General features: G+C 32.2%; 1 protein-coding gene across 1 annotated transcript; it reads right to left on the bottom strand.

Moving 5' to 3' along the window:
* Positions 1-103: 103 nt before the first annotated feature.
* LOC140051570 (prolactin-releasing peptide receptor-like) lies at positions 104-13,025 on the bottom strand. The gene is made up of 4 exons (XM_072096825.1): positions 12,930-13,025; positions 6,048-6,243; positions 1,519-2,213; positions 104-932 (listed from the first exon to the last, which is right to left on the bottom strand). Exons 2-4 carry the CDS (start codon positions 6,226-6,228, stop codon positions 858-860), a joined length of 951 nt encoding a protein of 316 aa, XP_071952926.1. The 5' UTR covers positions 6,229-6,243; positions 12,930-13,025; the 3' UTR covers positions 104-857.
* Positions 13,026-15,600: the final 2,575 nt, after the last annotated feature.

The following is a 15,600-nucleotide window of genomic DNA, read 5'->3' as shown; positions in this document are numbered from 1 at the left end:
AACAATCCACCGCTTATGTAGTAAAACCTCCAGCTTATGTAGAAACACATAAGCTGGAGGTTTTACTACATAAGCGGTTGGTTGTTCTACATTAACGGTTGTTTCGACATTAGCTGGCGTTTTCTACATTAACGGTTGTAACAATGCACTCTATAGGATTTAACTTTAATAATATCTTCATTGTCGCAACAACTATTATCTCTCAACTATTATAATGATTACTTACTATAATGGTCTTATAATGGTGATATAATTATTATAAATATCATAATAACATGTCGTACTTCATTGTATATTACTTAAAGCAATGACTCAAAAGATTGACATTTGACTTCAGCTTTTGTAGTAAATTTAGGAATGTTTTTTAGATTTTTTAACAACTCAAATCGTCAAGCTAATAGCGAATGACAATGTAAAAATGACAATTAATTGTCACGTAATAATACTAATAACTGCATAAGAGTGAAATTACATTACTCGTGATCATTTTCATTGTCCTAACTATTGACAAACACGTTCCGTGCCTTAAATTCAGCGTTTCGTATCTAAATTATTCTACTGCATTGACTGTAGTAACGACATTCATTTTTACTACAATAATTTATTATTTTAGTTTTTAGTTTTTTGAACGAATTTATGGAGCAGTAAAGGTGTGTTCAGAAAAAGCTTGCTAAATAATTGCATAAACAAGTTTTAAAGATTATTAAACAAAGTGTACTGCAGTAACTGCAGTACAATAATTGCATACTGTATTACAGTGAGATCAACATTTATCCACTGTAAATAGTGTATGTCATGTATATATATTTTGAACGACTGTTTTGGAGATCGTAAAAGCAGCAGTCTCTGATCTCTGGTTATATATCGGTTTGTAACATTGAAAGACCTGCGGTATTTCTAAAGGGCATCACTTTACCTCTTTTGAAAAACATCTGAAAAGAAATAACAAATTAAAGAAAAAATATAGCAAATAATTGTAAATTACGGTAATTTGTTATTATTATTAGGCTAACTTTTCAGAACCTGTATTAAAACCAACATAAGAAACATTGCAGGATTCTATATGGCAAAGTATAGTTTAAGAACATATTTTTTTCGAATACTGTATCTATAGCTATATAATTGGTCCAGTATCAAATTGTGTAATACAATGTCACATATGGATCACATGTGACGCATGTAGAAACATAATTCAGGTGCCACATGTGATACATACATTGGTATACTATTTACTTTTTGTAAAGGGTCTTACAATTACAGAAACACATTTTACATTTTTCTGTAAGATCCTTGCTTTTTCCTTTTGCATATAATTTTTAATTGAATTGAATATGTAGCCTAACACTGTATTCAGAATTAGCCTATAATACCGCCACACAGATAATGCCATAATAATGAAATACCGTACAATACAGAGAATCTGGTGCATAGTTGACGCTAAATCAGCCAATGAATCATTTTAAGATTAAAACAAATGCGTTGTTTCTGAATTAACAACGTTTCCAGACTATTATTTACCTGCATCATTGTGTTCTTGAACTTTCTACTCATGAATGCGTAGACAAGAAAGTTGAGCGAACTGCCACCATACGCTACTAGGCATGATGAGATTTCTAACACTGCCAAAAGCAAGTCCTCAATGTCTATGGTGTATTTTAAGAAACGGACAATCAGAGATGGAATCCAGCTGACACAAAACATGACCACAATAACAACAACCATTCGAACAGTTTTATCCACACGACCTTTCTTTTTTGTTGCGCCGCCATTACTTTTTTCAGACAAGACCTTTTCTGCCGATTCCTTTGCTTTCTTTAGAACTTTCACATAACAGTGAATCATAAGATACAACGGAGTAAACAGGAACAAACCAAGAAGGATCCATTCGTATTTCGACGGGATGAAGTAGATCACCACGGCAACTAAAAGAGAGATTGCCCAAACAGCCACCAAAACGTATTTACATCTTTTCACCGTTATTTTACGGTTCATCGGATTCATGATTACGTCATGACGGTCTATAGCAACGGCGGTAAGATTTAGAATAGATGCGACCGAAGATGAGTAAAATATCTGTTGCTCGAGTATGTATGAGAAGCCAGTGTGACCACTGTGGACAGTGATGCCAACAATCAGTAGAGGAATACAGGCAATGCAGACGAGAAGATCGGCAACCGCCAATGATGTCAGAAATATCTCGGTTATAGATCGATCTGTGAACAAAATAATTCAAATTATTGTAATATTACATTATAATATTTTCATTAATGTCAGTGTAGTATCTCCGCATATAAAATATTTGGTAGTCATTATGAAACTCCATAATAAAGCATCTCATGAGTATTACATGTGGTCCTGCATCAGGTTAAAGGCCCATTTACACTAGGACGATAACGATCGACGATAAATATATAAGCATGCATTTTTTTAACATAAAACAAAAGAAATTAGAAAGTATTTCGTTCTAGGACTATAGGATAATCATTTATGCTGTCTTTGATAAAAATAATATTTTTAAAATTCCAATCAAATGACGTCATGATACATAAAAACAATAAAATCGTTGTATTGTCACGATATTATTGCTCTTACTAATCATGACGTCATTTGATTGGACGTGTGAAAATATAATTTTCATCACAGGAAGCATAGATGGTTATTCTATAGTTCTAGAATGAAAAGGTTTTATATTTCTTTTATTTTATGTATGAAAAATGCAAATAATTGTCTATTATCGTCGATCGTTATCGTCCTAGTGTGAATGGGCCTTAAGTTTAATGATCGGAAATAACCAAAATACAAAGATCTTAACCTTGCTGAAGATGAAGACAAACAAATACAGTAATATGTACGAACGTATTATATTCAAATGTTTACGAAGGCATTTGCAAAGTTGATTAATCCGATTTTTACCAAAGTGCTATATAGGTTCTAGACCGTAATATTTGTAAAAAAGATAAATATTTTGGCACATTTCGCGTTTCATACGTATACTACTGATAATACAAACTACAAAAATTATTACCCATAATACCTGCATTATGTGTGTACTGTGCAGTTATAGATGTAATCTGCACTAACAATATGCGTTTATATAAAATAATATGCGTATATTAAATATTAGAAATTGCCTTATTTGATAAGGACGCCTTCCTTTGATATAATTAGTTGATTGTTTAATATTACATCATGGCTTAAAAACAATACAAAAAATCTTCAGAAGTAGATTGCAACCGAAGAAATGTTAAATTAGACCCTTGGCTGTTGATAACATCCGTCAATTGGACCAGCGTGGTTCCAACTAGAACGCAACGCAACGCAGCGACGTATCGATGCAAAGTGCAGTATGCGTAATTAGACTAGTCCAGATAGTCATATTTCTACTCTAATAAGATGCTGTAGGCATTTCGTGTTAAAAGCGAATAAACATGTGTTTTAGGGTAATTTTGGGGTGCTGAAATCAAATTTGCTGTTTACCCGGCTCAATTTTTAGATCTTCACCCTTAAAATGTTAAAAACAAAATTGCCGCCATTTCAGACTTATTTTGGCTTATAACTTGACTTTTAAGTGACGTAGCAAGTTAAAAATGGTGTCTATACCTATGTTTGTGATAGTGAAGATTCCAACTATATTGTTATTAAAGTTGCAAATATTCTATTTCAGCCGCCATGTTGAAATCCAAGATAGCCGCCATTTTAAACGTATTTTGGCTTATAACTTGACTTTTAATTAACATAGCAAGTTAAAAATAGTTTATATACCTATGTTTGTGATACTGAGGATTCCAAATAAATATTGTTATTAAAGTTTTAAATATTCTATTTCAGCCTCCATGTTGGAATTCAAGATGGTCACCATTTAAAACGTATTTTGGCTTATAACTTGACATATAAGTAACCTAGTAGGTTAGAAATGATGCCTATACAGTACCTATGTTTGTGATACTGAGGATTCCAAATATATTGTTATTAAAGTAGTAAACAGCCGCCATGTTGAAATCAAAGATGGCGCTTATTTTAAACACACACACACACACACAGGGTAGTAACAAAGTGCGAGGCAAAAAAACAAATGAAAATGAAAAAAGAATGAGAAAAAGCCCTCTCCGAGATTCAAACCCGGAACCTTCTGCTTGATATGCAGATCTCCTAACCATTAGACCACTGGGGTTTTCATTGTATTGTTCCAATTCGATTCTGCGAGGCAGCGAGGAACACCAAATATAAGTGTGAGGCATGCGAGGCATATAGTTTACAATTTCAAAAAGGTGCGAGGCATTTCTTAACGTGCTATTATGCTATATTATAGGCCTAATAATCAATTATTTATATTTTTAAAATAGGTCTAGCGTATCGAAATAGATTCGTGTATACACTCATCATGCTATGTTGTTTATTTTTATGTAACGATTGTTTTTTTCATTCAAGTCATATCGTGGCTGGTATAAGTTGACTACAATGTTCAAATTGTTTGTTCATAATGATAATGAAAGAGTTGGTTAAAAAGACTTCACAGAATCAATTCAATACAACAACAACGTATTTATATCAAAACATTTCTCGGAATAGAAATTGATTGTAAAATTGGTAAAAAAACAAACATGTTAACAAACAACAATTGATAAAGACATCAGTATAATAATAATATATAAATTGAGAAAACTGCTAAAAAGTAGTGTATAATTTATTTTATTTATGCATTGATATTACCATATATTAATGATTGTTGTGAAATTTGGGGTAACACTTATAAAAGTACAGTACAAAATGTTTACAAAAAAAGGTACTGTAATTTATAAAATTATCAATAGTGCAAGATGATAGCATTAGCCATAGTAGTAAATGATACTGGATACCAGAGGAATTAGAGGTTCCGTTTTGAGGTTTTTTCATCTACAGTATTATACCGTATATAATGCCTTCAATTCAGAATAAGGAAATAGAATTAACTAGCTTCACGGCCAAAATGATAATAGAGGACTAAAACAAAGTGGAATGCGTCAATTTCTCATGCATTTATTGGTGAAAAACACGTTTAATCTCAATATATTTGTTAATTTGCCAATAAAAATGCTGTAATATGTTACTGCTGATACTGTTCTGTTTTCAAAGAATAATAATCGATCCTAAATTTTGGGAAATGATAAAATGATGCCTCGCATTTTTTGATGATGGTAAAACGATGCCTCGCATAAATTTCTGACTTGCCTTGCTTTTGCGCATATCCTAGGCCTGTTGTGCATGTAGTTCTCTGTGCCCTGGGGACCTGTGAACACCTGCACATAGCCGGCCTAGCCCATTAAACAATTATTACGCAATAAACATTAAGCTATATATGCTTTGCAATTAGTGGTAATATGTAGGCTTACACACATAAATATAAGTTTAATTTATAGTATAATAATTAGATATCAAATTAATAGTTTTCATACAATAATATCGTGGATTTATATTTATATATGTTTTGAAACATTATTACCCAGTCTATTGGATCAAACGTGTATGGAAACATCCAAAATTGAAATGACACATGAAATAAATAATGTCATATTTCAGTTTTTGGTATAACAAGTGAGCATCTTCATCTGCAATCAAAGTTGCTATTTCATTGCCAGAATTTTACCTGTTTGGTCAACAACTTTTTTGGCTTATATTATAATGCTGTTTCCAAGATTCATCGAGCATAAAGGACATTATATTGTGCCAACAAGGATGAAGAACCATCAGTTAAAGATACTGCATATCAACGGTATTCAAAGGGTTTGGGTAATTTTCGGGCGTGTATTTGAAGGGGACGTTTATTCAAAATATGGGGTGGGGTTTATTTAAAATGGGGGAGGGGGAGTTTATTCGAGGGAGGCGTTTTTTGTTCGAATAAATATGGTATTTATGTTTCAGTTCCATATATGCATCCATTTCCGTATAATATACCAAGATATTAATATCATAATGATACTGTCGTATCTGACTGATGGTGTAGGCGCATACTTCTTTCTAATAATTATGATGTTTTAATATCAATTGAATGTTATGATATGGATACTTACTTGTCATACGTACAATTGTCAGGATTACTAATGAATTACCGATCGTACCAACAATAATAAATATGACTGCAATAACAACAAGGATCCATTGGACAGTATCCGTGAATTCTGGCTCGGATGTAGGCTCGGGTTCGGAAGAAGCCGAAGCCTGTGGCGGTTCGGGCTCAGGTTCAGCCATCATTCACTCACAATTAACCTGAATGATAATAATGATAATAATAACAACAACAACTATATTCGCCTGTGCAGCATAAAATACAAGCGACTATATAAGCTATATAAACGACCAAACAATGAAATGGACATCAATATCTTTACCATAACTATATATTATTATTAATACCAATAAACAAAAAACATATTAAATATCAACCCATAAGGTTGTATTTTGGTGTATACCTAGGTGTAACAAACGACAAACGTATAAGATGCACAAAGAAAGGAAATTAGCAATTTCATAGGAAAATATAGTGAGTGTATATTACACACATCACTATACACAATACCGCCCAACCCCTCTCCACAACTTTAATTTAAATTATACGCAGCAGTACGGTAATAAATAATAACGTTTGAAGATAACATGTAGGCCTATTCTGGTATAATGGTTATGTATTGAATTTTATCGTAAACCAATAAACTCTAAAACGAAGGAGAATAACAATAATATTTTGAAACCAACCGAGCATACTTCTCGGCAATTTTCCGGAAAAACCGTGCTTATATACTATATTAAATGTGAGTCAAGTAATACATCAACTCTTTCACAGTCAATCTAATAACACATAGGCTATTCATCATATTAATTTACAGGTAGGTCCACATATCTACACTATAACCTAATGTTATCACATAAAACTCTTCGCAACATAAAATCGATTATTTTTTTACGTTCTTTTTAATATTTTGCTGTTATGCATTACATGCTTGTCTAGAATCTAGATCATATATTATGGAAATAAACGGCACAAAAGCCGGCTTTCTACTCTAGCGAATTGTTTCGAGCAATTCGAAAGTGTTCACTAATGCGCATGCGTATTAATATTTTCATCTACTTTTTGTGACGTAAAGAATTTTCGATTCGCGCGAATATATTCGCTAAGGGAAAAACAGACTTAAGGTAATAAATATTGTAGCAAATGTAAAAAAAAAAGTATCATTAAGGGGGAAAATAGAAATCAACTATGAAAACATCACGATAAGCTTAAATGTTTTTGTTTTTTTCAATTTAACAACCCTTGCCGAATTACGTTCATTCGTTCGTTCATTCATTTATTTGGTCTAAATTGAATAACAATAGGCCTATACAAGAAGAAATAATTAGGGATTATATGCAATACACTAGATTTATTACTCAGATCAGGTTAATTTCGGTTGGTTAAGAAATTATAGAAATAATCTTTTGAGATTGGAATGGAATCTATTCTGCATTTTCAGACGTCATCTATTAGACCAAATAAAGAGTGATTCACATGGAGAAGAAGCCAAAACAAAACACACCGACACCGTAACCATGGATTAATGAATTCATTAATCCATGCCGTAACGTATCCGTATTATACGCATACTACGTCACACATATTAATTACATTAAATTAAGTTGTTAAACGTGGCACAGATCACATTTACCAGCAAAACAAACGTATTCAAGGAAATTCTGTATGTTTTGTTATTAAAATGTTTCAAGAAAACTGTTTCCTTAGGCCTCTAGATAATACTAGGCTATACCTACCTCCTACGCCTACATACCTTTAAACCTCTAGGCCTAATGATGCGTAAAATAAAAAAATGCTATAAATTTAAACGTAACCGTATACGTGTTGTGACACGGATATGTAAGTTTGGCCAAACTCTCTAATTTTGACGGGTTACCAATCGGTGCACCGAGGTTGTTTTGTGAACAATGTTTGAACACCGATTTAATTACCGCTAGGCCTATTATTAAATAGGGATTTTTGTATTCCTCCCCCTCAACTTGTAAATTAATTATTGTATGAATTGACATTTATATATTATAATTCATATTAGACATAATGTCTGATTAGAAGTAGGTAATGGTCTAGGCTCAGGACGCATCGCAGTCAATTAATTTTGTATTTGATTTTCCGTCATTTTGCAAGTGTAAGGATTGCGTAACTGTTGCCTCTACAGCACGGTGCTCATGCAGTCGTAACGTAATGTTTGCGCCATCTAGGGCGAAACGCAATGACGTAGGCGCTACGCAAGTGGGTTGACCGAAGTGATAGTTCGTGATGATGGTAATGGGAACCGAGCTTTTGCGTTGCTACACTGCGTAACGTGTTCTTATCCTATTTACAATGATGTTATTGTGAAATGGCGTTTCCATGCACTGTGTTAGTTTTTGTATATACTCAAAAAACAAACGTTACAGTTATAGTAATTGCTAATTATTGTACAAACGTCACTGTATTATTCTTATATTAAGCACTTATTAAACTGGAATCCACAATATTATACTAAACTCAAAGGCTTTTTCGAATGCACTTTAACTAATTATTGCATTGCTCGTGCAAAACCCAAATATATATATATATATATATATATATATATATATAAATAAATATATATATATATATATATATATAAATATATATATATATATATATATATATAAATATATATATATATATATATATATATATATATATATATATATATATATATATATATATATATATATATATATATATATATATATATATATATATATATATATATATATATATATATATATATATATATATTTGGGTTTTGCACGAGCAATGCAATAATAATACTATGACGTTATCCAAATTCCTTCACTTGCACTGATGAAGGGCTAGTGTTGCCCGAAAGCTCTGCTAACTTTTCTGGCTGTTTACTTTATTGTTTTGATTTAGCTTTTCGCTTTTTATTTTTGTATCTCCATTGAGATCCAGCCACTGATACCCACAGCATTGTCATTTTTTCAGTAATTTGCCTTAGCCCCATATATATATGTATAAATCCAAAGGCAAATTACTGAAAATAATGACAAAATAGATAGATAGAATAAATAGATGTTCGACATGTAATTACGTTTCATGTTCAAACCAAATAGTAAGACCTTCTGGTAATTATGTTATCACAGATCGTATTACGTGCACCACTAGAAATCTAGTTTATTGTATTTCGTGTACTAAATGTAATATGCTTTATATTGGTGAAACTAAACGTAGGTTAGGTGATAGGTTTGTAGAACATTTAAGGTCTATTAAACTAAAGACTCCCGGATTACCTGTAGCCACCCATTTTTTTAATAATGAGCATTCCCTTTCGGATATTACAATTTCTGGTGTTAAGGTATGTAATGGTTCTGAGACATCTCGTAAAATTATAGAAGAAAGAATAATTGTAAAGCTTGGCACTCTTGCCCCTACCGGCATAAATGTACAATTTAGATCTTTTAAACATTAATTTTGCCAGAGATATTCACATATTAACAATTATTTACACTTGAAGCTTTTGTCTTTGTTTTAAATTTCCTGCTTTATAAGCAACCATTCCTGCTTTGTACCCCATAGCTTTTGGAGGCGTGCCTTTATAACTATGCCTTTTGTTTGTTAACATCTTTGATTGGCTGATTTGTTTTATTATGTAATTTTGGGACTTATATATGTTATCCTTTGTTACAATTCTCTTCACCTGATGATGGGCTATGTCCGCTGAAACATGTCGTAAAAATAAATCTATATTGAGGCAGTTTTAACTTATTTGATCTTGATTTTTTATATATATATATATATATATATATATATATATATATATATATATAATTAAATTTCAGTATATCACCGGGCGGTTTAGAATTAATGTTCTTTGCCTGCTCTGTTTATATATATATATATAAATATATATATATATTCAGGTTGAACAAATTAAAAATTATCAGACCGTTATATATACCGGGCTGTTTAGAATTAATGTTCTGTGCCTGATTTGTTTATATATATATATATATATAAACACAACAGGTATAGAAATAAATTCCAAACCGCCCGGTGATACACTGAAAATTATTTAATTAATTTTTGAAACGATAAAGATGAGGAAATCTGGGAGAATGAGAAAAAGTCGCCCCAACCGAGACTCGAACTCGGACCGTCTGCTTGATATGCAGTTGCCCTAACCATTAGACCACTGGGGCTTTCATGGTATTGTTCTTTTAACTCGATCGTATAACGACCCTTTAACATTCTCGGCGTGGTACGGTTGGAACACAACTAGTCCTCAGTTGTACGCACGCGCACCAGAGATCAAATTGATACGCCCTCATCTATAATTCAGTATATTTATTCACTAAGCGGGATCTCGAGAGATACTTTTATATATATATAAACACAACAGGCATAGAAATAAATTCCAAACCGCCCGGTGATACACTGAAAATTTTTAATTAATTTTTGAAACGATAAAGATGAGGAAATCTGGGAGAATGAGAAAAAGTCGCCCCAACCGAGATTCGAACTCGGACCGTCTGCTTATATAAATCCAAAGGCAAATTACTGAAAAAAATGACAATGCTGTGGGTATCAGTGGCTGGATCTCAATGATGGAGATATAAAAAAAAAGCGAAAAGCTAAATCAAAACGATAAAGTAAACAGTCAGAAAAGTTAGCAGAGCTTTCGGGCAACACTGCCCTTCACATCAGTGCAAGTGATATACCGTATATATTGGTGAATTGCATGGTAACATAGCACTTAATACTTATCATGTATCTATATATAAATTTACGTAAGGGCAAAATTCGGTAAATCGCGCCTTACATTTAGAATTTGTACTCGATGGTATATAAAGTTGGTTCGTACTTTCGGTACTGATTTTAACCACCTGATGTAACACTGTTTACTAATTAAATTGAGTTAGATAATTAGTTATTGACGATTAAAACGAATTTAGGTTCAACGATTTGCCCCAAATAGGGGTGTTTTCCGATCGTGGTATACACTGTCTAATGGATGTCCGTCTTGAAAAATACCCGCCACAAAAATGCGAGGAGGCTTCGCATTTTCCTATCTCCTCCTACGATAATTGTTTTTAATAGCTGAAAACCGGTTGAACAGCTAGAGTACACCATCATAATGTTGAAGACAGGCCGATTTTCTTTAAAAAATACTATTTTGATAGATTTAATATACGATTATACAAATCTATTGATTTGCGATGAATGGAACATCCCAATCTCTCAGTCTGCCAGAGTTTGGTTTAACACAAGTACTGTAGGTAAATTTATGAACCCTTGGTTTAACACATACGGTAGGTAAATATATGGGCCCTTTGAGAATAAACTTGCGAGATTGTGGATAGGCTCTACTTTTAGATATATAAACACATTATTATATACAAATAAACTTTATACTGACAGTTCTTTATCAACGTTTGTATTAATTAATAATTACCAAATATAAACGTCGTAGTTGTGTATCGTGACATGGTACTTTAATATTTCAATCGATTATGACAGTGACAGTTTTAACTAAACTAAATAAAGAATGTTCTCTAATATAATTAGGAATCTCTTGCCATACAAGGGGAAAATTAGTGTACAATGAATATTTAAAAGAAATAAATAAATAAATAAAATAAAAAAAGTATTAAATCGCAAATGTTTTACTGTATTTAGAGGTATATTATTTATAGGCCTATAAAACATGAAAAAAATATTTCGTTACTGAGTGGATAAAGAATATATTTAAAAATTGTTCCTCTTTGTACCTATCCGCTTTCCCATCCCTCAACCCTAATGTTACATACAAAACACAAATTGGGTTTCTTTAAATGAGTCCAAATCAATTTTGTGATAAGTTTCTCCTTCGAAAGTAATTCCCAGGGTGCTAATTTTAGTTGACTACATAAATCATCGTGTCTATTTATTCGTTTCTGTAAACGACAATGTATAGAGTCCTGCGGTACGTACATTTGAAATCGCCAGTTTTGTTACGCTGAAATTACTGTGTATTCGAGAACCATCTGTGGGCACGACCTAGATGGTACGCGAGCGAAGCGAGCGTACCATCTAGTCAAGCTAATTTATCAGTAATTTAATGTATTTTATATTATTGATTACAATATTGAAATTGAATACTCATCGGGATAGGTAATGTAACGCGTGTGGTAGCACCCGGGAAGTAAATCATTACTTATCATTACGATATACTACAGGGTGATATCTTCAATACAAGACTGTATTCAGTCTTTATTGTGCACAAGCACAATGTATCTCTCTACGTCCCATCCGAAGGACGAGCCAATTAGAGTATCTTGCCTAAGGATACAAGCACAGTATATAAATCCTGCAATCAAATGACGTCATGATCAGTTATAAGAACAGTACAAATTGTTTCGACACAACTATATTATAGATCTAGTCTTATTGATCATGACGTCATTTAATTGGATTTGTAAAATGTATTGTTTTCATCGAAGACAGTATAAATGGTTTATCCTATTTTCGTTGTTTTTTTTTTTGTTTTTTTTTTTTGGGTAGTAATAATTAAACTAGTTTGATATAGCGTAGACATAACCTTAGTCTGACATGCTGCGCTCTCAACAAGTAAATATACATTACTAATACTGGTAAAGAGAGAGGGGAGTGACAGGAGGCTTTTAAATGTCTACTAATGAGATCATGTTATAATACACAGCATACTTTAGTCCGTCTACCAAGAAAATGGACTAAGAAATTATTTAAATTCACTGTAAAAAGGAATCTTCAAACTAGTAGTAGAAATAAATCTTAATTTTATCAAACGACGAACGTTACATTGCGATATCCGACGATTTGCACTTCTTAATGTTATATGTTGTTTAACTGATCAATGTGATAAATATTATGAACCTACCTTCAATTTCAAATGCTCTTCACGTGTGACTCTCATGCATAAACCCTATAATGTTCTGATTATTCACCGGCTGTTTACTGGGATACTAACGCGGAATATGACAGAGGAGGGTTGGAATATAGACTAAAATATAGCATTAATTTCTGCCACTTAACCACAGGTGACTTAACTGTCGAACATCATTGTGATTGGTTGTCAGAATAAAGATATACATCTTATCTATTTTCTTCCAAGAAATAAATAGCTGTTATCCAATCAGGAATGGCGAGCTTTTCCAATTTCATTAGCACCACCACAACCACCCAATAATCATTAAATATAGTTATGTGTTAGAGTCTTATGTAAATCATCAATTTGTGGCGTCTTCTCTCATGTAATTGGACTTCCACGTGCACTGTATAAATTGAACATAGAATAAACAAATAAGGGTTTTATTGTTGTGGTTTCTTATAGAAATCAATAATTTAATCCAGGTAAAATATTTGTCATAAGGAAATGGAAATGCAAATTCTCTGACTTATACTCGTTAATTATATAACGCGTAATTAAGACGGTTTATTATATCCTATGGTAGTTATGATATGAATGTAAGAAGGAATACGGAAACGGGAACCATAGCATAAGCACAGACAATTCATATTAATAATATATCGTGGCGATGGCTGATTTTTTTTTAATATTAAAAAGTTAGGGACTTGCGTTACGTCCTAAATAAAAGAAACGTTAAGGTCCATTTAGGCCTACCCTAGGATGATAACGATAACATACATTTTTCATACATAAAACAAAAGAAATCTAACAAGTTTTCATCCTATAGAACTATAGTATAACCATCCATGCTACCTTTGATGAAAATAATATTTTCACACGTCTATCAAATGACGTTATGATTAGTAAGAGGAATAATATCGTGGCAATAGAACTATTTTATTGTTTTTATTGATAATGACGTCATTTGACTGAATTAAAAAAAAATATCAAAGACAGCATATAGATGATTATCGTATAGTGCTAGAACGAAAACTTTTCCAATTTCTTTTATTTTATGTAAGAAAAATGTATGTTTTTTTATTTATCGTCCATCGTTATTGTCCTAGTGTAAACGGGCCTTTAAGATGTTTATTCTTAGCCACTCCCACTCCCCACCCATCGTCCTTCAACTTTAAAAAACCTCCAGCGAATTGAAATATAACGGTAGCTGAAATCTTATACAAATAACGTCTTTAATATATGATTGACGCTGTCTAATGAATACACCTGCATTATAAAATCAGATTCCGTATACATTGCTTCATAATTACGTTTAAATCATGTACGAAAATTCATCAATATTAATGAGAGTTTTGATATTGTTTTCTTTTTTTATACGCTGCCTATAGATGAAGTGATTAAAATTACATTTCTTGTATGATTGAGTAAATGCTTGGTAAACTACTACCTTTTGATTTTGCCAAACAAACAATGTGTGTCCGCACTGACGGATCAATGTAAAAAATAATGGGACAGACCGATAGGCCATATAGATAATTATTGTCGGTACATCCTTGTCTTGATTACTAAGTACTCCAAACCTATTTCTCACCTGCTACCGGTATAACCTTCGCTCTAAATTAATTTCTAAATTGAATAATGATTAATGCATAGTACACACAAAAATGTAGTATGAAAAAAATTCCGTTTCCTTATTATTCATTATATATTTCGTGAGATAATATTCCTAAAATATAATAATTTAACGAATCAGATGTCTGAAAAGGTCGTACTCACTACAATTATTTTTGCTCGTACTGGATCAACAAAAAATAATTAATAGGCCTAGGCCTAATTAAGATGTTTTATACAATAGCAATAGTTACTAATCAATTGTTTTATTCAACGTGTCCTAGGTCGTGTTCGTACGGTGGTTAAAATAAGCGCTTAATTTCACCCAAAGCCTCGGGTTATAAATTGAGCGTCGTTCGTACTTGAAATAATTAACCGCTTAAATGCTTAATCGACGAATCACAAACCGGAAATTACGTTTTAAGGTCAGTTGTCTTTACAACCTACGACCCCATTTTCGCACGCTAGTTTCGTGTTGTATATTTTTCACTCGCGATCTTTCTTTACAATAACAATTACTTGCTACCTTTTACACTGCTTATCCTTGCGACAAACCTTATGCCTCTTAACGCCGATAATCCTGCCGAAATATGCCTTCTCCTGACGACCATTATTTTACGAAAAAGCTATAAAAAAAAACAGTTTAAGAGCGTTAGAATGTTTTTTTGTTTTTGTGCAAACATTTATATTTTGTTTTCGTTCTGTGCTGCCCTCTATAATTATTGCAACGTTAATACAAGCATCGATTACAAGGTGATGTAATCATAATTAAGAATGCTTAGTTAACCTATATCAAAAAGTGATTGGTTACTAGCAGCATGGAGCAATTTATTTACACAAACCTTAAATTAATAAATTAATTACTACTACGGGCCTAAACATATTTCTTAACACAAGATATTGATGGAAACTTCAAGTCCCATTCCCTACGTTTTTAGATCTAATTTAAGGTCATAAACTACATTTAATGTAAAAATAATTAAATACTATATGGTCCTTTTGAGATAACTTTAGTCGCCTTTTTCAGTGAAAATATCGGGTTTTCCCCAATTTATATCAACGGAGTCTG

The sequence above is a fragment of the Antedon mediterranea genome, chromosome 6, assembly GCF_964355755.1.
Source record: "Antedon mediterranea chromosome 6, ecAntMedi1.1, whole genome shotgun sequence".
In the NCBI taxonomy this organism is placed as follows: Eukaryota; Metazoa; Echinodermata; class Crinoidea; order Comatulida; family Antedonidae; genus Antedon; species Antedon mediterranea.
This window is presented reverse-complemented; position numbering and strand designations above follow the sequence as displayed.